This window comes from Podarcis muralis, chromosome 16 (assembly GCF_964188315.1).
Source record: "Podarcis muralis chromosome 16, rPodMur119.hap1.1, whole genome shotgun sequence".
NCBI lineage: Eukaryota > Metazoa > Chordata > Lepidosauria > Squamata > Lacertidae > Podarcis > Podarcis muralis.
Window position 1 is genome coordinate 15,955,899 of NC_135670.1, and position 22,928 is coordinate 15,978,826.

Consider the following 22,928-nt stretch of genomic DNA (forward strand, 5'->3'; position numbering starts at 1 on the left):
AGTGCAGCATCACAGTGGCCAACAAGATGCTGGTGGGAAAACAGAAAGTAGGACCTGAGCACAAAATCCCTCTCCCCTCCTATGACTTCTAAAAACAGTTTCAAGTTAATTACGGACCTCCAGAACAAATTAAGTACTTAACCCAAGGTACCACTGTACAGAACAGATCCCGCATGGGTCAGTTTGCCAGTTACTCAGCTTAATCCACAAATCCACGCTCTGGGCGGTGCATGGGGTTGGTGTCTGTGTGTGAATGTGATGGGCACATTCACTCCAGACTGTGGACAAAACCAGAATCCTCCCTACAGTGGATGCTTGCTTGCTTGCCCGCCCCACCCCACTTGTGTGGGCATCCCTTTGGGGAATCTGGTTGGCTGGCCCCTGTGAGAACAGGATGCTGCACTAGGTGTGCCCCCTTTGGCCTGATCCAGCAGGCTCTTCTTATGCCCTTATGCCTCTCCCCCAGCTTCCCTTTCCTCCCTTCAGCTACACCGTCATGATGACTTTCATCCACCGGGTCCAGGTCTGGTCAATGCCAAAAACAGGGCAGAGGCACCGGAAGAACTTCCACAGCTGCTCATGTGGCAGAGCCAGGCTGCTCCACTTGTGACACCTTTGGCAGAATATTTCACTGTGTTGGGACTGTACCACTTCAGCATCCCACCCAGTGGTCCTGCCTTGGAAAAGTCCCCTGTGCCGACAGCCCCTTGCACGTATGAAATCTATCATGTCAGGGAGGTGGAGTTGAAAAGGTTTTTTCTTCCCTCTGCCCTCATCAGCTTCCTTCCTTTTAGAGGGGGAAATATTCAATGGTCCAATTTCTCCACACTGATTCTGCTGATTGTGTGGCAGGGCTCCTAGCTATCATGCAGGGATATTTTTTAGCTGTGATTGTAGGGGGTTCCAAACCTAGACAGCATCTTAAAAAGCAGAGACGTCACCTTGCCAACAAAGGTCCGTATAGTTAAAGCTATGGTTTTCCCAGTAGTGATGTATGGAAGTGAGAGCTGGACCATAAAGAAGGCTGATCGCCGAAGAATTGATGCTTTTGTATTATGGTGCTGGAGGAGACTCGAGAGTCCCATGGACTGCAAGAAGATCAAACCTCTCCATTCTTAAGGAAATTAGCCCTGAGTGCTCACTGGAAGGACAGATCGTGAAGCTGAGGCTCCAAAACTTTGGCCACCTCATGAGAAAAGAAAGCTCCCTGGAAAAGACCCTGATGTTGGGAAAGATGGAGGGCACAAGGAGAAGGGACGACAGAGGATGAGATGGTTGGACAGTGTTCTCGAACCTACGAACATGAGTTTGACCAAACTGCGGGAGGCAGTGGAAGACAGGAGTGCCTGGTGTGCTCTGGCTCATGGGGTCACGAAGAGTCGGACACGACTAAATGACTAAACAACAGCAACAATGTAGGGGGTTTGACTAGATAACTCCTGGGGGGGGGGCATCCCTTCCAACTCTACGATTTCATTAAGACACAGGTGTTTAAATTGGACAAACAGACAGAGCTGTCAAGTCACATGGCAATGCTTGTGCAAGTTAATTTTATTCTCCTATTTCAGAACAGTGGGAAACAGAGGCGGGGGGGGGGGAGATCTATCAGAGTGTCTACGGGGAGGAGGGGACTGTGCTGGGCTTGGACACCAAGTTTGCTTCTAAGTGATTATGTTGCAGCCATGGAAGGAAAGGAGTGGACCAATCGGAGGGGGGATTTCTCCTTCCCCCACCCCACAATTGGCTGGCAGCAGCATCTGGGAAGGAGGCAGAGGCTTCAATCTTCACTTTCTTCAACAATTTTCACTTCTCTGCAGCGATGACCGACGACATGGTGTCGTCCCCCTTCGCCTTGTCCGCCAACATACATTGAAAACGTGCATTTCTGGATCTGAAAGCAGAAGGAGAAGGAGGCAGAAATGAAAGGAAGAAAGATGTCAGTCCGGGAGGGCTTGTTTTTATTCATTTCAATATGCCTCCACTCTTCTCTTAAAGACAAGCCCTATCAGGGCTCTCCCTGAGATCATGGCAGAAAGGGTTGCGTAGATTTGGGCTCCCTTAGGAGATGGAGGACTCTCCTTTATTGGAGTTTTGAAAGCAGAGGTCAGATGGCCACTTGTCAGGGATTCTTCAGTTGTGATTCCTGCATTGCAGGGAGTTGGACTAGATGACCCTTGGGGAACCCTTCCAACTCTATGATTCATGACTACACACAGCAAACACAGGCAGGGATCCTGGGTGCAGCATTTGGTACTTGGGAAATATGTACTCTGGTTTTTAAAAGAAGTGTTCCGGATTATATATGTTTAAGAGTTGCAAAAAGCAAACAGATAAAACAAACCCAGCAGTGTGAATATTTGCAGAGCGATGACCAGTCAAGTCCTGGGAATCAGAGGGAGGGGAGGACAGCATTCTCCAGCCATGTCTCAAGGGTCCTTAACCCTCTCAACAAATCATCAGATCAATAAAGCTGACCTGGGCCAGCCTTAACATTAGGCAGAGGGAGCTGGGTTCCAGCAACAGCTGATTTTCCCCCCCAATGCAGCCGTTGAGTAGCATTTGGTCAGTTATAATTCGGTACCATTAAGCAGAGCTTTTGCCACCAGGAAGAGGTGCTTTGGGGGAGTTTCCAGTCTCAGATTTTCAAAAAATCTCAGCCTAACCTTCCTCGCAAGGTTGTTGTGAAGATAAAATGAGGAGCAGCAGAACCACGTATGCCACTTTGAGCTGCTTGGAGGAAAAGGTGGGATAAAGAATGCAATGAATGTAATATTTAAAAACTAAAAACAACAAAATGGGGCGGGGGGAGTGGAAGCCTGCCACATGGCAGACCATTTCAGCCTATATAAGGCTTCAGCTGGTTCATGGCGGAGAAGGCTACTGATAGCTACTAGCCAGAATGGCTCTGCCCTGCCTCTATGGTGGGAGGCAGCAATGCTTCTAACAATGCTTCAAACTAAGGCCCAGGGGCTGGATCCGGCTCAATCGCCTTCCAAATCCGGCTCGCAGACGGTCCAGGAATCAGCATGTTTTTACATGAGTAGAATGTGTCCTTTTACAGTGGTACCTCGGGTTACATATGCTTCAGGTTACATACGCTTCAGGTTACAGACTCCGCTAACCCAGAAATAGTGCTTCAGGTTAGGAACTTTGCTTTAGGATGAGAACAGAAATCGTGCTCCGGCGGCGCGGCACCATCAGCAGGAGGAGGCCCCATTAGCTAAAGTGGTGCTTCAGGTTAAGAACAGTTTCAGGTTAAGTACAGACCTCCGGAATGAATTAAGTACTTAACCCGAGGTACCACTGTATTTAAAATACACCTCTGGGTTATTTGTGGGGCCTGCCTGGTGTTTTTACATGAGTAGAATGTGTGCTTTTATCATCTCTGGGTTATTTGTGGGGCATAGGAATTCAGTCATTTATTTTTCCCAAAATATAGTCTGGCCCCCACAAGGTCTGAGGGACATACACCGGCCCCCTGCTGGAAAAGTTTGCTGACCCCCTGCTCTACTACCCGCAGAGGTTAACATCTTTATAGTCCTTCCCTTAGCCTCTTGGACCTGTCCAGGGTCCTGAATCATAGCTGATCTGTGACTGTACGCTGCTGGGTTTTCCTGGCAATCAAATGCCTGTAGAGGCAGAAAAAATAAGGGTGTCTGGGAACTCCAAAACCTGATGAAGAAGCCTCATCCCAACTTAGTAGCCATTAGCTGCAATGGCTGTTTTCCCTGCTCTGAACATCGGCTGCTGGGAATCATGGGACAGTGCTGTGGTGCTCAGGTCTTCCTTCCTTGTCGGCTTCCCAGAAGAAACATCCAGTAGGCCACTGTAGGAATAGGCTGCTGGCCTAGATGGGGCCCCTTTGGCAGAGCATAACCACTGTGACTAGTAGCCACTGACAGCCTGTTCCTCCACAAATTCGTCTAATCCTCTTTTAGAGCCTTCCAAGTTGGTGGCCATCATCGAGACTAATGTGGGAGGGAGTTCCCCAGTTTAACAAGTGTTTTCTTCTCTCTGTCCCAAATCTTTCAACATTCAGCTTCATGGTGATTTCCATGAGTTCTAGTGTTAGGAGAGAGGGAGAGAAGCTTTTTTCTCTATCCACTCTCTTCCCCCAGAGAATTCTGAGAATTGTAGTTTCCTTTTCACAGAGGCACCCATTTTCAGCATCCTTAATGAACTACAGTTCCCGGGACACTTGGGGGGGAGGGCAAGTTCTGCTCTTTCAATGCGCATCAAATACGCTTCGAATAAACAATGGTGCCTCGGGTTAAGAACTTAATTCGTTCCAGAGGTCCATTCTTAACCTGAAACTGTTCTTAACCTGAGGTACCACTTTAGCTAATGGGGCCTCTCGCTGCCGCCGCACGATTTCTGTTCTCATCCTGAAGCAAAGTTCTTAACCCTAGGTACTATTTCTGGGTTAGCGGAATCTGTAACCTGAAGCATCTGTAACCTGAAGCGTCTGTAACCTGAGGTACCACTGTACAGAGTGCATCTGCCCAAAATCGAGTCAAAGTCTCCACATAACTTCAATGAAACATAGAACAGGGAAACGGACTCTGTGTTTTGAAGTTCGCAAGGAATTATGGTCCACCTCCCCTGACTTTGCGGGCTGGTTTCATTGGCATTGTTTGTAGGAGAAAGCTTCCTGTTAGAGCTTGCCAGATGGTTGTCCTTCAAAACCATGGATGGTGGAGTGGAAACGCTGTGGTGGAAATGGGAACTTATACAACAATGCAGTCTGGACAGGGAATGGATATGGTGAAAGGGGAACAACAGTGGGAAGGATAGATCCAGATTTTACACACAAGCAAGATGAAGAGAAAGAAATAATACAGAGACAAGAAGTAATGATTTAAGGTGGGGAGGCAAAGGGTTGGGTAACCTCATTTGTTTTTAAGGGAATAAGAAAATATACAAGCTGGAATTGATAAATAGACAGCCGAGAGAAAGGGGGGAAATTAAATTTTAAAATGTGGAATTTAAGGTTAAATATAAGCAATGGAATGTGAATTGGAAAGAAATATGCAATATAAAGCAGTAAATAGGGGAAAGAAGGGACACATCTACAAAGAAGAGTGGGAAGGCAATGGGAAAACTGCATTACATTTGATGTAATTTAACACTGACATGTTAAAAACTTGGAAAATAATAAAAAATATTCGACAGAAAAGAAAAAGAAATGCAGAACAAAACTGGTTGTTCTCTTACCTCCTCGTCTTCATCGGACAGAGGATGGCAGTCCGACAGATCTTCTGCTGACGACGACTCACCCATGTAGTCGTAATGCCTGATGCGGCCACGTGGCGACGGTCTAAGAAGCTCCTCGTCATCCCTCGTGCAATTGGTCTTCACCATATACACTGTGAATTCCATTATGAACCCGGGGGCGTCCTGAAGCCAAGAAGGAGAGACATTTCATTATTACTTTTTAAAAATTCTTCTTTATTGATTTAAAATATCATCTTACATACGGTATATATTACAGACAGTTACATCGAAATTAAACATATAATAGAATTAAAAATATAATAGAAAAAAGATAAATAAAATAAAAATAAAAAGCAAAAAAGAGTTAACAATCAGAAATAAATATTGGTTAGAACATCCTGTCTTTTCTAATAAAGTCTTCTGAAAGAAACTTCCAGTCGTTCTCTTTGTACTTTTTCTATTGTCTTAATTTTATCGCACAGTTTGTTTTATAACTTTTCCTGTATATTCATCTAGTGTATTTATTCCATTTGTTTATTATATACAAGTATCATTCAGTTCTGCTAGGATAATGTCATTATTACAATATAATCTCATATATTCTTTGAATAGTCTCCATTCTCTGAATATTTTTTGATTTGGGGCTCCTCTGACTTTTCCGGTCAGCTTTGCTAATTGAAAGTACTCTTTGTTGTTTAGCCGTTTAGCCGTGTCCGACTCTTCGTGACCCCATGGACCAGAGCATGCCAGGCACTTCTGTCCTCCACTGCCTCCCGCAGTTTGATCAAACTCATGCTGGTAGCTTCAAGAACACCATCCAACCATCTCATCCTCTGTCGTCCCCTTCTCCTTGTGTGAAAGTACTCTACTCTAGCATGAGTGATTGCCAGTCTATTATTGTAGGTGTTGTTTCACATTTCCAACTTCCAAGAAAGGGAGACATTTCAAGCCTTCCTGTTCTCAGTGTGAAATGTTGCATTAAGCCAGGGCTAGTTCAACCAAATCCCAGTAGCTGCTTCAAAGGTGAGGGCCCAAGCCTGAGAACATACATAAGTGAGGAAGGTCTCCTCAAAGCACATGCAAAGCTTTTCTTTTGCCTTAATGTTGTCTCACCCAGCTCTTCACAACAGCCTTCACCTTTCAACCTGTGGCTTATGGGGGCCAGGTCAGAAGATGTAGGTTCTCAGGCACGGTCCCCTCAGGAGGCCCTTCCCTTTTAGAAACTGGGAGCAAGGCCTTCCCCCTCCCCTCCCCATCCCACCCCCAGTTCCTGGGCCTGTTCCTCTGTGGCCCACCAGCCTAGTGGGTAGAGGCAGGAGAGATTTTTGCCCAAGTCCCTCAAATCCTATGGAGAGAAAACCAAAAGCTGAAGGTTGCAATTTAGAAAAACAAAACAAAAAACTCACTTGATGTTCTCAGGTGGCGGGGGGATGGGGGACGACTCCTGGAGCTGCCCAGTCTTGGTTCTCAATTATTAAGCCCACCCATGAAATTGAAGTTCCCTTTCCACAGAACTGGGACCATTGCACCATCTATCTATCTATCTATCTATCTATCTATCTATCTATCTATCTATCATCTATCATCTATCTATCATCATCTATCATCTATCAATCTATCATCTACCTACTATCTGATATGTTTCATTTGCACAAAAGTAATATTTTATTTTTTCTTTTGTTTTTAAATTACTCTAAATACCTGTAAAAATATTTCTAAAACTAATGGTTTTTTTTGGTTTTTTGTGTTTTTGTTTTTGTTAATTGGTATTTTGTTAATTGGTATTTGAGCAAGCAGAGGGAGGAGACCAAGGCAGGGCGGGTGCATCAGAACTAGAGAGAGACCTACCAAGGAATCAAAAAAGAGGAGCAGGGAATATCGGTGGCCCTCGAGATGTTTTTGGACACCAGCAGATTCAGTAGCCAGAATGGCTAATGGTCAGCAATGCTGGGCATTTAGCAACATCTGCAGATGTACCCGGACTGGGAGCTGAAGGGAACCCCATGAACCCCAGAACATACACAAGTCGGACCAGCTGTATTCCCAGCTGAAGGCAGCCTCGTTGCCTTTTACCAGCTGTGACTGTGGTCCAGCTACAACCATTTCTGGACCAGGAAAGCCTGACAGTAGTTCGTGCACTGGTGACTTCAAGACTGGATTACTGCAATGCACTCTGTGTGGGGCACCTCTTCCGCTTGATCCAGAAATTGCAGTTAGTGCAGAATACTGCAGCATGATTGCTGACCGGAGTGAGGCCCTGTCACCACGACGCTGGTGCTCAGATATTTGCACTAGTTGCTGATTTTTCAACTGTTAATGGTGTGAATGGGGTCAGTTTACTGGCGAGATCGCCTTACCCCATACGTGCCCACTTGGCTGCTTCAGTTGGTACCACATAGTGCTCATTCCCCATCTGTAAGATTGAGTGGCAGCACCTACACTATGGAACTCCCTGCCTATTGATCTCAAGCTGCATTCTCTTTGCTGCATTCTTTCCGGCGCATGCTAAAAGCCTTTTTTGTTTAGGCAAGCCTGTCCAGATATAGAACATTGACGTGTATTTTAATTTGGACAAACTTTTTTTTTTTTGCGGGAAGGGGAGCAAGAAAAAAGAGTGACACCCCCCCCCTCCCTGGGGCTTCCCAGCCACCTGCTCCTCTTACCTTGATTTTAAACTCTGCATCCTCGTATAGCTTATAGAAATGTTTGGGGTTCTGCGCATTAAAGTAATCTGTAATCTTTCTCTTGAAGTATTCCCTGAGAAACTGAGAATGCTCTTCATCTTTCAACCTAAGCCGATCGTGTTTCGCCCTTTCCTCGTACTCTTCCTCCGATGTGAGCGGCCGTGGTGCTGGCCCTCGACAACAGTGCCACTGTCCTCCGTCCCCTGATTCCGGCTGATTCTCTTCTTCCTGTGCCCCCCATGCCGGCTGACCCAAGAGCAGGACTCCCAAGAGGAGCAGCGGCAAACACAGCCAGGATCTGGTCATTGTGGCAAGGAAAGGCTGGGAACTCAGAGGCTACCCGGCTGAAGGCAAGGAGCCTACAGATATAAGGATGGAGGAGGCTCCGCCCCCTAGTGGCTCCGCCCACCCCAACTGGAAGGACCCCACCTCCTCCAAGACACATCTGCCAGATCAGAGAGATGAAAAGTGAGTTGAGTCTGAGAACCCAGCACAGACTTGTGACCTCAGCCTCAGCCTCTGGGAGGTCCCTTTCGCTCCTCTGATTCAAATACCTCTCATAACAAGCTACTGTCTACTAATCAAAACAGGCTCTTGGAGATTTATTTCTTTGGCCCTCTGTTCTCCCCAGTGAGGCCTCCAGGATGCTACAGTCCACTTCCCTGGGATGCCGTGAGGAGAGGGGGCGTCCCAAGGATGAACACCCAGAAGAGGGTTATTTTATTTTATTTCAAATATTTCATTGTTTTCACCAGTGCTTTTTTCTGGGGGAAGGGGAACGCAGGGGTAAACATTTTGTGAATCTTTGTACTTTTGTCCATTTACTGCATTTATTTTTCCTGATTTGTACTATAAAAGGGTGCTTTTCTGGAGTCAAAATGAGAGCACCCCTAAACATTTTTTTAAAAGAAAAAAAGCACTGGTTTTCACTGACTTCTACAAGAAGGAACAGTCAATACTCAACAATAGACAACAGATGTCTATTTAATTACATTTAACTTTTAAGTCGTTTCTGTTTTTAAACTAAGGTACCATTTCACAAATCGCCGTGTCTCCTCGGAGGCCTATAACCATGCTCTGTCAAGGTTGCATAGGCTATAAAACTATGCCAGGAACAGACCTTAACTAAGTTCGTAACCAGAGGTACCACTGTATACAGCCTTGTAGCTGCAGCCTACTGCTAAGTAAAGTTTGTTCCTTCTAATGCAGCCTGTGTGGGTATTGCAAATGCCACATGGTGAGAGCAGTGGGATAGCTGTAGTTCAAAGTGCCACCAAGACGCCAGAGAAGATTTTGGACTCTGATTCGCCTGTGACTACAGTGGTACCTTGGGTTAAGAACTTAATTTGTTCTGGAGGTCTGTTCTTAACCTGAAACTGTTCTTAACCTGAGGTACCACTTTAGCTAATGGGGCCTCCTGCTGCCGCCACCGCTCGATTTCTGTTCTCATCCTGAGGTAAAGTTCTTAACCTGAGGTACTATTTCTGGGTTAGCTGAGTCTGTAACCTGAAGCGTCTGTAGCCCGAGGTACCACTGTATATCACAGGAGGCAGAGTAACTCGGTACTCTGGATCACTTGTAATCTTGTAGATGCTACCATAATTGCTAATCCTGTATCTAGTTCAGGACAGACTCCAAATCTCATCCCCCCCTGGTCCTGCCGGCTGAGTAGATGGGAGTCCAACAACCTCAAAGGGGCGGGCATCACAACTTCCTTATCCCTTCTCTGAGGACTCCCCCAAACCTCTTATTCTCCTCTCTGTACCCATAGAATTGTAGAGTTGGAAGGTACCTCCAAGGCTCATCTAGTCCAACCCCCTGGAGTGCAGGAATGGCAGCTCAGTTTTTTCTTTAACTTGCCCCTCTGGCCCCACTACCTGTCCTGCTCCAGGCAGCAACCTCCTCTTCTCCTCTCACTTCATCCCCTCTTCCTAACCAGTTCCCTGGCCAACCCAGTTCCCTGCCTCTGCCCTCACTGACAAGGTTAGCAAAAGAGAAAACAGCATACGAAGCACGGGGGAAATAAAGCGCTATTTAAAAAATGAACAAGGGCATCCAGTTGCCATTCTCCTGGATGCAATTATGTCATCAGTAACTGTATTATTTCATTGTGCTTCTGGACATCTTACAAGGAACTGCGATTCTGAAAGAGCTCACTCACCAGGGTTTTCTTTGGCAAGGTCCAGCCGGGAGCATTATCCACGTGGAATGATGGTACCCAGTTCTCAAACACCCCATGGGCCAAGAAAAATGTCAGGTGATGTCTGAAAAGAGGCCAGCTTTGGATTATTGCCACAATAAGCCTGACATTTCCGTCGCTTTGATGGAAACGGTTCTAAATGTCACTGAGCAGTGTGACATGGCACTCCTTGAGCCTTAATTGCAAGATTAGAATGTGATTTGGCTAGGACACACGCTTGGCTTGCAGAACGCCTCACTTTCTGGCATCTCCAGGTGAAAGCAAAGCAGACTTTCCTGAGGCTGATTCTGGAAATGGAATCAACATTTTAAGATCCTGGGCGCTCACGGCCAGAGCTTACAAACGGGGACAAGGATTGCTGGAGGAGACTGAAGAGAGCGAGCTTGTGGTTTTTGGAGCCTGAGGGTGTGTGTGGCTGATTGCTCTGTGGGGACACAGGATCTGAGGGGGAGGACTTATAGCTGAGAGGAAGCCAGGCTGAGGGATGTCAGGGACTGGACTGAAGAGGAGGGCTGGGGATCGCCCCCTCCTTCTCCTCTGCTTCCCTCGGAGGAGGAGGGGAAGGAGGGGGAATTGCCCCACCTTCTCCAGCAGTTTCAAGAGAAAAGGGAGACAGGTTTGAATTACAGCAGATCTCAGAATATCACTGGCACAAAAATGGAAGCAAGAAGAATTACCGACGAAAGAAGAATGGCAGATGAAATTGATGGACTATGCAGAATTAGATAAACTAACAGGAAGGATTTGAAACCTATGGGACCATGATGAACTATTTGAAAAGTAACTGTAATGAACAGATTATGCAAGTAGGACTGCAAGAAGTTTTGTAAGGAGGACTATTTGAAATATTGCAAGAAAGGCTATGAGGAGAAATATTAGTTAATGATCATTAAGAGTAATAGAGAAATTAAGAAATGCAGAATAAGTGATAAAGAATGGAAAATCATCAGAGGTGTTGACAGAAGTCTAAAATATTTTATAAGATAAGAAGTTATGTTATATGATTGTTGGAAATGATATGTTAAAAAAACCAATAAAAATGTGTCTGTGTGTGTGTGTATAATTACAGCAGAACTTGGGCTGCCAAGTTATGAGGTGTTAGGAGAAGGACGGGGAGGGGGAGAACTGCCAGCAGAGACGTCCTTGGAAAGCATGGAAGAGCCACCATCCCCGCGTATAACGCCGCTCAATTGGAATTCAAGAGCAAAGGGCTCAACAACATTTGACTCCTGACCCCCCCCCCCCCCATAGAGCCACAGGCTGTTGCTGGGGAAAGAAGAAAGGAGTTCAGAGTGAGCAACGTCACTATGGAGTTAGGGACTGGATTCTTTGTCTTGCACCATGATGACTGAATGAAACCATAAATATGAACTTTCTTGTTTCTTCCTTGATCCTTGATGCTACCGGGAGAGAATTCCCCCAAGCCTGACAAGGGAGGAGTTAGCAACCAGCAGCAGTCAAACTTAGCTCAGTGCAGATCCTGGGAGCTTGTGACCAGAGCTGGCAAACTGGGACGTTTACGAAGGCGTTTAGCAGGGGAGCTGAAGGGGGAGACCCAGAATTCTGTCTCTTGGTGTGCATAGGGCCAGAGACATGGAGGGCGAGGGAGCTGGTGCAGTGACCTATAACACCTGGGCCATGTTTGTCATTCTGCCAGAGAACAAGCAACAGTACACTTGTAGCAATGGCAAGCTGGTTAAGGCCCACCTAATCACACCTCAGGCAACAGGGCAACATGCAGAGTTTCTTGATAGAGCTGAGTTGGCTGAGATGGAGCACCAAGATAGATGGGGTGCCTCCAGAGTGGAGAAAGATTGCCCGTTGCAAGAGTCTAACCCCTGGAGGAATGTGGTGCACAGAAGTAGGACAGTCACAAGCCACACTTTGTCATTGGAGTTGCAAAATTGCTTCCATGCCCTCACCTTAGACACTGATTCTGGGTCAGAGGAGCTAGGACAGCAGTTGCCAACCTCAGAAGACACGAAGGCAGCTGTGAAAGGTACAGTGCACAGAATGATTATTGCCACCCTCCAGAGGTGAAAGAGACAGGAGGAGATGGATTCAGAAGGGTCTTTTTCCATTCTTGATCTAACCCCGTTAGATCTAAGGCTACTGACCCGTGGATGAGTATGCTGATAGGGTCCTTGCTGCCTTCCGTGGAGACGATGTTGGAGAAAGGGAATTGCAGCCTAGAGATGACAAGCTGGGAGGAAGGTGGCGGCGGGCGCGTCCGCAGGGGTGGGGCAAGATAAATGGTCATTTTTTCTATTTCAGGGTGAGAAAGTAGGGTCACAACTGTTGTTATAGGTTTAGGCAGGGTGAGTGGGTGGGTTTTAGTCAGACCTCCTGTGGGTCTCTTCCAAACCTATGATCCTGTGTGTATGTGAGGCTAGAGCAGAGGTCAGCAAACTTTTTCAGCAGGGGGTAGGTCCACTGTCCCTCAGACCTTGTGGGGGGCTGGACTATATTTTGGGAAAAAACAAACGAAGAACGTTTTCCTTTTTTTAAGGGTAATTCCCTTATTCTGACTAGGATTCCTCGCAAGAAAAGGGAAAAGTTGACAGCTGTGCATTCTACTCATGTAAAAACACGCTGATTCCCAGACCATTCGAGGGCCAGACTGAGAAAGCGATTGGATCCGGCCCCCGGGCCTTAGTTTGCCTACCCATGAAAGCTGAAAGTTTCAGGACAAAGGAAAGGACTTCTTCACTTAGTGCATCATTTATACAAGTATATAATCTTCATCCCATTTTAGGCTGTACCTTCATGGTGAGAAGCTGAGGCACACAAGTGGAGCACTCAAGTTCTCCTTTGGGCTTCTCAGAGAGTCAGAGTGGTTAGAGTATTGGACTAGGACTTGGAAGACCAGGGTTCAAATCCCCGCTTGGCCGTGAAGCTCCTGGGGTTTCATTGGGCCAGTGCTTGGACATGTTTCCTGCCTCAGATATCACAAATCTCAGCCTAACTGACCTCACAGGGTTGTTGTGGGAATTAAATGAGGAGGCAAAAATCCATGAACGTCTTGAAGAAAAAGGTGGGATATAAATGCAATAGATAGATCAATAGATTGATAGATTCTATAGGAGGAAGTTTCCTGAAACTGTCAGGCAAGTTCCTTTGTCAAGCTAATGACCTATCATCTGCCATGCATATCTTAAAGAGTGAGTTCTGTTGCCATAGAAACAAATAGGTGGGCCTTTCCTGCCTCATTTGGCTGGATACATCATCCTAGCCATAGTCCAGGGGTCAGCAACCTTTTTCAGCAGGGGCTGGTCCACCGTCCCTCAAACCATGTGGTGGCCTGGACTATATTTTTTTTGGGGGGGGGGAATGAACAAATTCCTATGCCCCAAAAATAACCCAGAGATGCATTTTAAATAAAAGCACATATTCTACTCATGTAAAAACACGCTGATTCCTGGACCGTCTGTGGGCCAGATTGAGAAGGCGATTGGGCCGCATCCAGCCCACGGACCTTAGGTTGCCTACCCCTGCCAGTCCCCCCCAAAAATTGTGTGTGTGTGAGAGAGAGAAGTTTTGGGTGGTACTGGAAGCTGGCTGCACAGAGTCTTGGTTCACTCTGTGCTAGACCCAAAGCTGTGACCTGGGCTCCCCTGGAAACCTAATGGGGAAGTAACATCTGTTGGGGTGTTGTGAGTCCCTCCATCCTATGCTCAGGCTGAATATATGTGTAAACTAAACCATATATCCAAAAGACACCCGTCTCTTTCAACCTTCATTCCATAGAAACCAAACCCTGGGTAAAGCACAGGCATCGCTGGAGTCTCTCGCTGCCGGACAATTGGGTTGAGCACAATATTTATTGCAGGGATAAAAGAGAGGTTGCTAAAAGGGGCACCTTCTGCTTCAAGGTCAAATAAAGTCAGGAGGAGGCCAAAAAAGACCCCGACTCATCACTGAATGTGTGTTACTCAAACAACATGGCAGTCAAGTGGTGCAGCTCCTAGAGGACTGTTATGTACTGAGTTGAATAGGATCCAAACTGCAGCAGTCTGATTGGCCCTAGAACAATAGGATTCAAAAGGCAGCAGTCTGATTGGTCCTAGAACAATGCAGCAGTATGATTGGTTGGCAGGAACTACCCAATCATGCTCCAGATAGAAGTGAATCCACAACCTGATTGGCTTACAGTAGAATTCCGGAATTAGCCAATCATGTGCAGCCCATTGTGTAAATAATGTATATAAAGCAGATACTTGAGGGGACATTTATTCATTCCTCCTCACCACTATGAGCTGAATAAAGAGCATGAAATCACTTTGCGACTCTGAGTATATTTCAAGGACCATACCATGAATGCAATGGGGGGGGGGGAGAATTGAGATTGGACCTTTCCATTTCCCCTTACCTAAAAAATATCCTTGCACTTAGAAAACCAGACTGTCGAAGAAGATGGGCTCTGGCAGCCTTCACATTCTGTGTGTTGTATTCAAGCATGCATATCTTTCACCCGAACAGGTAAAGTTCAGCAAGGGTCGCGCTATCCATTTCTGATTATCGTGTTTCTCTATCCAGCCCACCCTCCAGAGCGGACATGATGGCTTAAGGGGACACTCAGGAGAAAAGCCTGATGAGGAATGGTTGAGGGAATTGGTGATATGAGAGCCACCTTCAAGTATCTGAAGGGCTGTCAAACAGAGAATGGGGCAAGCTCGTTTTCTTCTTCTCCAGAGGGGAGGATCTGAAGCAATGGATTTGATTTACAAGAACAGACAACTAAACATTGGAAAGAACTTTCTGATAGTAAGAGCTGTTCGACAGTGGAGCGGACTCCCTCAGAAGGTGGCGGACTCTCCTTTCTTGCATCTTTTTCAGCAGAGGTTGGGTGGCCAACAGTCAGGGATTCTTTAGCTGTGATTATTATTATTATTTTGGCCAAATAATACTTATTTGTTTTCCAAATTTTTAACAAATCAGTAACAAATTATATCAAATTTAATATATTTCCCCTCAAATTTAATATATTTTCTCTCAGATTTAATACATTTTTTCTTAATTTTTTGTTTAGCCGTGATTTCTGCATTGCAGGGGTTGGGCTTGATGACCCTTGGGGGAACCTTCTGGCTCTTTTGTTTCTATGAAAACACACAGTAATGCTTGTGCAAGTCAATTTTATTATCCTACTTTGGAACAGTGGGAAGAGAGTGATTCTAGGGTGCGGAGGGGACTGCGGTGGATTCCAACACCTCCTTTTAGTGGGAGAGTTTTCTGACTTGTATCTAAGTGATTACATTGCAGGTGCGGAAGGAAGGAAAGGGGTAAATCAAGCGGGAGCTTCTCTCCCACCGCTGCCAGCAAAAGTGGGCATCAGCATTCAGAGAGGAGGCCAAATCTTCAATACTCTTCAAGGGGGGGTTCAAACATTTCTTCCTCCTCCTCCTCCTCCTCCTCCTCCTCCTCCACCTCCACCTCTTCAGAGATTCCTTCTGTTCTTCCAGGAACATGTTCGCAATCCTCGTCAATCACAGTTGCCCCTCCATACTCCTCATCTAGAAATATTTTAAACGTGCAGTCGTATTTCTAAAAACGGAGGTAAGATTGGGGGGGGGGGAGAACAAGAGACACATGCAAATTAAGAAAACAAAAGACGAGAAATCCCATGTATTGAAGACAATCTGGCAATACACTTATTAGGAAAGAAGGAAGGGGCTCTTTGGTTCCAATGGTTTGCCTCGGGTTAGACACAGCCATGGACTCAGGCTGCAGCATTCAGCATCCTGAAAAGACCAGCTCTTTATGTTGGGGAAACAGTCAGAGACAGACGGCAACTGCTTGGTTGTCCAGGGAATACAAGCAAAGGAAGGCTGAGCTGGATCTATGGCCAGTGGCTCATCTAGTCCAGCAACCGGTTCTCACAGGGGACAACCAGATACCTGTGGGGAGCCAGCAAACATGACCTGAGCACAAGAGCATCTCTCCCCTCCTGCGGTTTCTTCCAGCATTATTTCCTCTGAGCGTGCAGGGACAGCACAGTCACCATGGCTAGGAGCCATCAATAGCCTTCTTCCCCATGAGTTTGTCTAATCCTCCTTTAAAGCCACCGTGCTGGTGGCAATCACTGCCTCCTGCAGGGGCGAGTTCCAAAGATTAACACTGCTTAACTATTATCCTTTTCCTCCCTGCTGAGCTCCACAAGGGCAACCCAGAGACTGAGGGTGGGGGAAGCCGATAGGCAGGCCCACCCCTTGTAAGAAAATGGGACTGTGGGCGGGGGGGGGCGGGACAGGCTGAGGTTGGTAGGGCAGCGCCCCATTCCCCCTAAAGGGCCAGCCTCCCTGTTGCTCCCAGGACAGGTTAAGACATCTGACATTATCTGGCAGTCCGGACTGAAAAACAGCACCGATTCTGTTATCTTACCTCCTGTTCGGATTCGGGTAGCAGCACACAATCCTGGCTCTCCAAGTACAGATCGGAGTACCGCGGGACGGAATCCTCCTGGTTGCTCACATCATCCTTTGTGCAGTTGGTTTTCGCCAAAGTCATCTCAAAGGTGACTATTATCCCTTGCGCCTTCTGGAAGCAGAGAACGAGAAAGACTTTCGAGCTGAAGCTGATGCATGGCTCTGCTTGGCCAAGTCGTCTCCAGAGGTGTAGGCTTGCATTAAGGCAGGGCTTAGCTTGGAATGTGATAAGTGCGTAAAATGCAAAAAAAAGGGTATCGAAGCATGTGCAGAGTGCCTTTCGCTCACCACCAGGGAATTGCTCCCAACCCTTAGAACGCTTGGCATGTCAGGCCAAGTCAGGCTGTTGTCGTTCTTGCATTTGTAGCTCACCTGTTCTTCAAGAAGCTCAAGGTGGCAAACATGCTTCTGTGCACACTCACCCTCTGTTCTATCCTCACAAGAACCCTGCGAGGTAGACTAGGCTAAGAGAGAGTGACTGGCCCAAGGTCACCTTATGGGCTTCATAGGCGAGTGGGAATTCAAACCCTTGTCCCCCAGGTCCTAGTCCAGCACTCTGACCACTACACCATGCTGGCTCTCTGAGTCCCTCCAGTCTAGGGTTGCTTTATGTCTTGAATTTTGAAAATTCAACAAAATGTCTGGGTTTTTGCCAGCAGAACCAGGAAGTGATTTTTTAAAAGGGGGTGGTGGGGAGATTCTTGCTCTTGGATTCCAAACACGCCCCCCCCCCAGTGTTCTCTGACAACAGAACCAAACTTCATACTGTTGCAGATTAAGGAACCTAACCCTTGCCATTTACAGAAATTATTTTTGATAGGTAATTGGGATTTGGAGAAATGTAGAAAAGAGGGAAAGGGGTGTGTGTATGATTTATTAGTTAATTATTTTATGTAGCCTCTACCCCATATATTGAAAGCACTCTTAAACCTCTTTAAACATTCATGGTTCTCTCCACTACCGCAAGAAAAATAATCGTCAGAAATGTAGTTTCTTAAGGGTGCTGAGCTCACAGAGTTCCAAGATTTCCTAAAAAGCTACAATGCAGTTTTCCAACCAACCAATGTTTACAAAAATGCATGTACTGGGGTGAAAGTGTGCCTAAGAATGTAAGTAACATGCAGAAATGCATTGTGTGTGGGAAAAGATGCCTGCAAAAAAATGTGAGACAAAACTGCATGCAAAAAAATTTATTAGGAGAAATCAGCACCCAGGTAGTAAGGGATTTTCATGAGGATGCTTTAAAAGAAATAAATCTGTGGATTGCTGGGATAGCTCAATTGGTAGAGCATGAGAATCTTAATCTCTGGGATGTGGGTTCGAGTCCTATGTTGGGTGAAGGATTTCTACATTGCAGGGGGTTGGACTGGATGACCTTTGTGGTTCCTTCCAGCACTACAGTTCTATGATTCTAAGCTGGATTACTGAATTTCAGACTGGGAAAATGAGGGAGCATCAGGTTGGGAAGTCCTGTTGCGGAGGGAGGGCGGGGGCTCAGTTGCACCCATAAGGTGCACCACCTGAATGCTAGAGGACCCTCCACCCTATACAAGGGGAATCTCAACAGAACAATATTTTCTACTTTCCCACTTTATCTGTGCCTTTTCTCAGCCTCAGGAGAGAGGAAGGGCCTTCTCTGTAGTGGCTCCCCATTTGTGGAATGCTCTCCCCAGGGAGGTTCGCCAGGCGCCTTCATTATATATATTTTAGGCACCAGGCCAAAAACGTTCCTCTTCAACCAGGCCTTTGGGTGATTAATATCCAACAGACTTTTAAATACGTCTGAGAGAAGGGGGGGGGGTATTATTTTACTGCTTTGTTTTCACTATTGACTTGTTTTTAATCCTGTATTCTATTCTATGAACTGCCCTGAGAGCTTAGGGTGGTTTTTAAATCTAATAAACAACAGCAATGAAGGTCCCCAGGTGTCTTACACCTGAAGGGTAGGAACCGTACCAATGGATTCAAGTGCCAAGAATGGAGATTCTGACTAAATATTAGGAAGGACTTTCCGAGGGCAAGAGCTGTTCAACAGTGGAACGAACAGTCCCTCAGAAAATGGCGGGCTCTCCTTCGCAGGAGGTTTTCACACAGAGGTTGAATGACTATCTGAAAGGCATTCAGCAGTGATTCCTACATCAAAGGGGATTCGGCTAGATGATCCTTGGGGTGCCTGCCAATTCTACAATTCTAGGATTCTATGGTCCCATAGTCCACACACACACACACACACACACACACACACACACACACACTTGGGGAACCTCTCACAACCTCTGCTTTGCTCACCTCAACATCCATATGGCTGCTCTCATAGTGCTTGTAGTAATTGCCATATCTGCTTTGCCAATCATATTTGTTATAGTGAGCCACCGCCATATGCTTCATGAAGTCATGAACTGGCCGTGCGCTGTATGCTGCCTCCTCCTCCATAAACCTCCTATGCGCTTGAGCCATCATCTTCTCATGGTCCTCAAAGCTGCGTGGCCTCCAGTAGTCTGAATCTTCCAGGCTTTCCTCCTCTTCCCAGTCCCCCTCTTCTTCTTCGGCCGAAGGTGGCACCATCTGCTCCTCAGGCTCCTCTGGGACAGGCTCATTGGACTCTCCCCAGGAGGGCTGCTCTTCTTCTTCTTCTTCTTGCCCCCACGCCGGCTGCCCCAGGAGCAGGGCTCCCACGAGGAGCAACAACAAACACAGCCAGGATCTGGTCATTGTGGCAAGGAAAGGCTGGGAACTCAGAGGCTGCCCGGCTGGAGGCGAAAGCCCTGCAGATATAGGGATGGAGGAGGCTCCGCCCCCTGGTGCTCCACCCACCCCAACTGGAAGGACCCCGCCTCCTCCAAGACATGTCCACATCACAGAGGAGAAAAGTGAGCCGAATCTGACAAGCCAGCACAGACTCGTGGCTCCAGGCTCAGCCTTTGGGAGATCCCTTTTGCTCCTGCAGTTCAGTTACGTTTTATGAAAAGCTATTGTTTACTAAGGTGCTCAGACAGAGGTTTCCCAAATTGTGGTCCATGAGCTTCATGCTAGTCGTCCATGGCATGCCTGCATTAAATAGTCATTGTGATTATTATTATTATTGGATTTCTTTAATAAGATCTGCAAATGCAATAAGCAAAAACAAAACATCAAGCTAGAAATAATAATTAAACAGTTGTAAGAGTAAGAGGAATAAGAATAGAAGGAGGAGGAGGAGGAGGAGGAGGAGCAGGAGTGTCACAAAATATATTCCATAGTGGAATGTAAGGTTCATATTTATGCAAAACTTATAAAATAATCATGAATCCATTATTGATTTCTAATTGCATTTTTACTACAGTGGTACCTCGGGTTACATACGCTTCAGGTTACATACGCCTCAGGTTACAGACTCCACTAACCCATAAATAGTACCTCGGGTTAAGAACTTTGCTTCAGGATGAAAACAGAAATTGTGCTCCGGCGGCGTGGCAGCAGCGGGAGGCCCCGTTAGCTAAAGTGGTGCTTCAGGTTAAGAACGGACCTCCGGAATGAATTAAGTACTTAACCCGAGGTACCACTGTACTTATTTTATTGCATATACTGTGCTTTCTTTCATAACCCTTTGAATTCCAGGGAATCCATACCAAATTACCGGTATATGGAATTCGTACCAAAACACCATCACAAGCTATGCCTCGCAGAAATCTTTAGCAACAGAAGTGATGAGGTTGAATTGCATCGGCACTTACAGCCCTCGCTTTATTGCACTCCCGGCTGTGTGGCAGTTCGAGCTGCCACATGCAGTCTATAGCACCATACTGTACAATTTTGTAAATGCCAAAGGTCCTCACCTTCTCCTCTTTTGCACTGTGCATAATAAAACTGCTCCAACCAAACAAGAACACCTCTTTTTGTTTAACCCCCCCCCCCCCTGCTTAATTTAGCTTAGTGCTTAATTTCCCTATGGGCTCTAATCTCCAGGCTTTCTTATACCGTGTGGTCAATGTTTCACCCTCTAAGAATTTTGAAAGTCTGACTATTACGGGCCAGTAAGATGCTTAAAATGCAGCTTTATACAGTGGTACCTCAGGTTACAAACGCTTCAGGTTACATACACTTCAGGTTACAGACTCTGCTAACCCAGAAATAATGCTTCAGGTTAAGAACTTTGCTTCAGGATGAGAACAGAAATCGTGCTCTGGCAGCGCAGCAGCAGCAGGATGCCCCATTAGCTAAAGTGGTCTTCAGGTTAAGAACAGTTTCAGGTTAAGAACGGACCTCTGGAACGAATTAAGTACTTAACCCGGGGTACCACTGTATTGTTCTCTTGGTCAAGATTAAGCAAGGCCAACTCTGAGCCTTTGACTGTGTTTTCTGCAGTTCTCTCTCTGATTACTTGGAAGACTTCCTTGCAGAATGTAGCCACCTTGTCACAAGACCACATGTGGAAATGTGGAACCCAACGTTGCACATCTGCCCCCAAGTTGTGGGTGGCTTTGAGCACCACTAATGTGGGGCAGGTGGATTGGAGTGAGGTGCCACTTCTGCAGAATTTCCCATGCCATTTCTTTGGGATTTTCCCTTTGTTCTTGCAATGGCAAGAAACCTAAGAGCATAAGAAGAGCCTGCTGGATCAGGCCAATGGCCTATATAGTCCAGCATCTTGTTCTCACAGTGGCCAAGCAGATACCTGTGGGAAACCTGCAACCAGGACTCAAGCACAAGAGCCCTCTCCCCTCCCAGGTTTTCCAGCAATACTGCCTCTATCTGCCCCCATCTATTTTCTTGTTGACATGCTCAAAGGCATCTAATAGGTTCATAAGACTGGGCCATGCTGGTGCTTCAACAACAACAACAACAACAACAACAACAACAACAACAACAACAAAGTATTTATACCCCACCCATCTGGCTGGGTTTCCCCAGCCACTCTGGGCGGCTCCCAACCGAATATTAAAAACACAATACAGCATTAAACATTAAAAACTTCCCTAAACAGGGCCGCCTTCAGATGTCTTTTAAAAGTAAGATAGTTGCTTATTGCCTTGACATCTGATGGGTGGCCGTTCCACAGGGCAGGTGGCACTACCAAGAAGACTCTGTAACCTCACTTCTCACAATGAGAGAGCTGCCAGAAGGCCCTCAGCGCTGGACCTCAGTGAACACTGGGGCTGGAGACGCTCCTTCAGGTATACAGGACCGAGGCCATTTAGGGCTTTAAAGGTCAGCACCAACACTTTGAATTGTGCTCGGAAACATACTAGGAGCTTGTTCTTCTGTATGCTTGGTCATTTTATCTTTAACAATATTTCCCACCGCTTTTCCAGGCGAAAGCGAACCGTTCTGTAATTTCCAGGATCTCCCCTGGATCCCTTTTAAACATGTATAATCTGAGGAAAAATCAGGTGACACAAAGATTCTCATTCCCAACCTTCTGCACTATAGAATCATAGAACTGTAGAGTCAGAAGGGACCACGAGAGTCATCTAGTCCAGCCCCCTACAAAGCAGGAATCTTTTTTCCCAATGAGGGACTTGAAGCCGCAACCCTGAGATTAAGAGTCTCATGCTCTACTGACAGAGATATCTCTCTCCACACATCTATGATTACAGTGGTACCTGGGGTTAAGTACTTAATTCGTTCCGGAGGTCCATTCTTAACCTGAAACTGTTCTTAACCTGAAGCACCACTTTAGCTAATGGGGCCTCCCGCTGCTGCTGCGCCACCAGAGCACAATTTCTGTTCTCATCCTGAAGCAAAGTTCTTAACCCGAGGTACTATTTCTGGGTTAGCGAAGTCTGTAACCTGAAGCGTATGTAACCTGAAGCATATGTAACCTGAAGCGTATGTAACCTGAAGCGTATGTAACCCGAGGTACCACTGTACTGGGGAAAGCTTTCAATAATAAAACTGGGCTGTTGCAAATCCAAGGAACATTCATAGATGCATTATATGCTGAGTCAAGGCCATGGGACCATCGAGCTCAGCACTGCTGACATCCAGGAGATAGCTAAGCAAATGCTTTCTAAATGGTGCAGGATTCCAGCTCCCACCATCCCTGACTATTGGCCATGCTGGCTGCAGGGGCTGCTGGGAGCATCTCGAAGGACACAGGTCCTACTCCCTGGCTTAATCTAAACTTACTGGCGACAGCTCTCCAAGCTTTCAGAGAAGACACAGACCTCATTTGTCCAGAGGCTTGCTTTGCCTCAGCGTTGACAGTGTGTGCAGAATCAGGAGCTCCCTCTACCCTCCCCAGTCCAACCAGTCACCCTCACTGGGCCCTCTTCCTGGCCCAGAGCACCACCTGTCCCTGCCAAGGTCAGCAATGGAGATAACGGAATATAAAGCACAGGGGAGATGAAGCGTTATTATTTTTAAAAAATGACCAAGGAAGGACATCAAAATGCAACCGAGCTGAATGGAAATGGCATCGATGATAAC

The 22,928-nt window shown here is 46.5% G+C and overlaps 2 protein-coding genes across 2 annotated transcripts; both read right to left on the reverse strand.

The window, feature by feature from the left end:
• Positions 1 to 1,530: 1,530 nt before the first annotated feature.
• LOC114586805 (uncharacterized) lies at positions 1,531 to 8,239 on the reverse strand. Its single transcript, XM_028710624.2, has 3 exons — positions 7,878 to 8,239; positions 5,215 to 5,397; positions 1,531 to 1,891 (listed from the first exon to the last, which is right to left on the reverse strand). The coding sequence occupies exons 1-3, from the start codon at positions 8,202 to 8,204 to the stop codon at positions 1,778 to 1,780; spliced, it is 624 nt and encodes a 207-aa protein (XP_028566457.2). The 5' UTR covers positions 8,205 to 8,239; the 3' UTR covers positions 1,531 to 1,777.
• Positions 8,240 to 15,233: 6,994 nt separating this feature from the next.
• Positions 15,234 to 19,277, reverse strand: LOC114587038 (uncharacterized). Its single transcript, XM_028710945.2, has 3 exons — positions 18,810 to 19,277; positions 16,477 to 16,632; positions 15,234 to 15,639 (listed from the first exon to the last, which is right to left on the reverse strand). Exons 1-3 carry the CDS (start codon positions 19,230 to 19,232, stop codon positions 15,454 to 15,456), a joined length of 765 nt encoding a protein of 254 aa, XP_028566778.2. The 5' UTR covers positions 19,233 to 19,277; the 3' UTR covers positions 15,234 to 15,453.
• Positions 19,278 to 22,928: the final 3,651 nt, after the last annotated feature.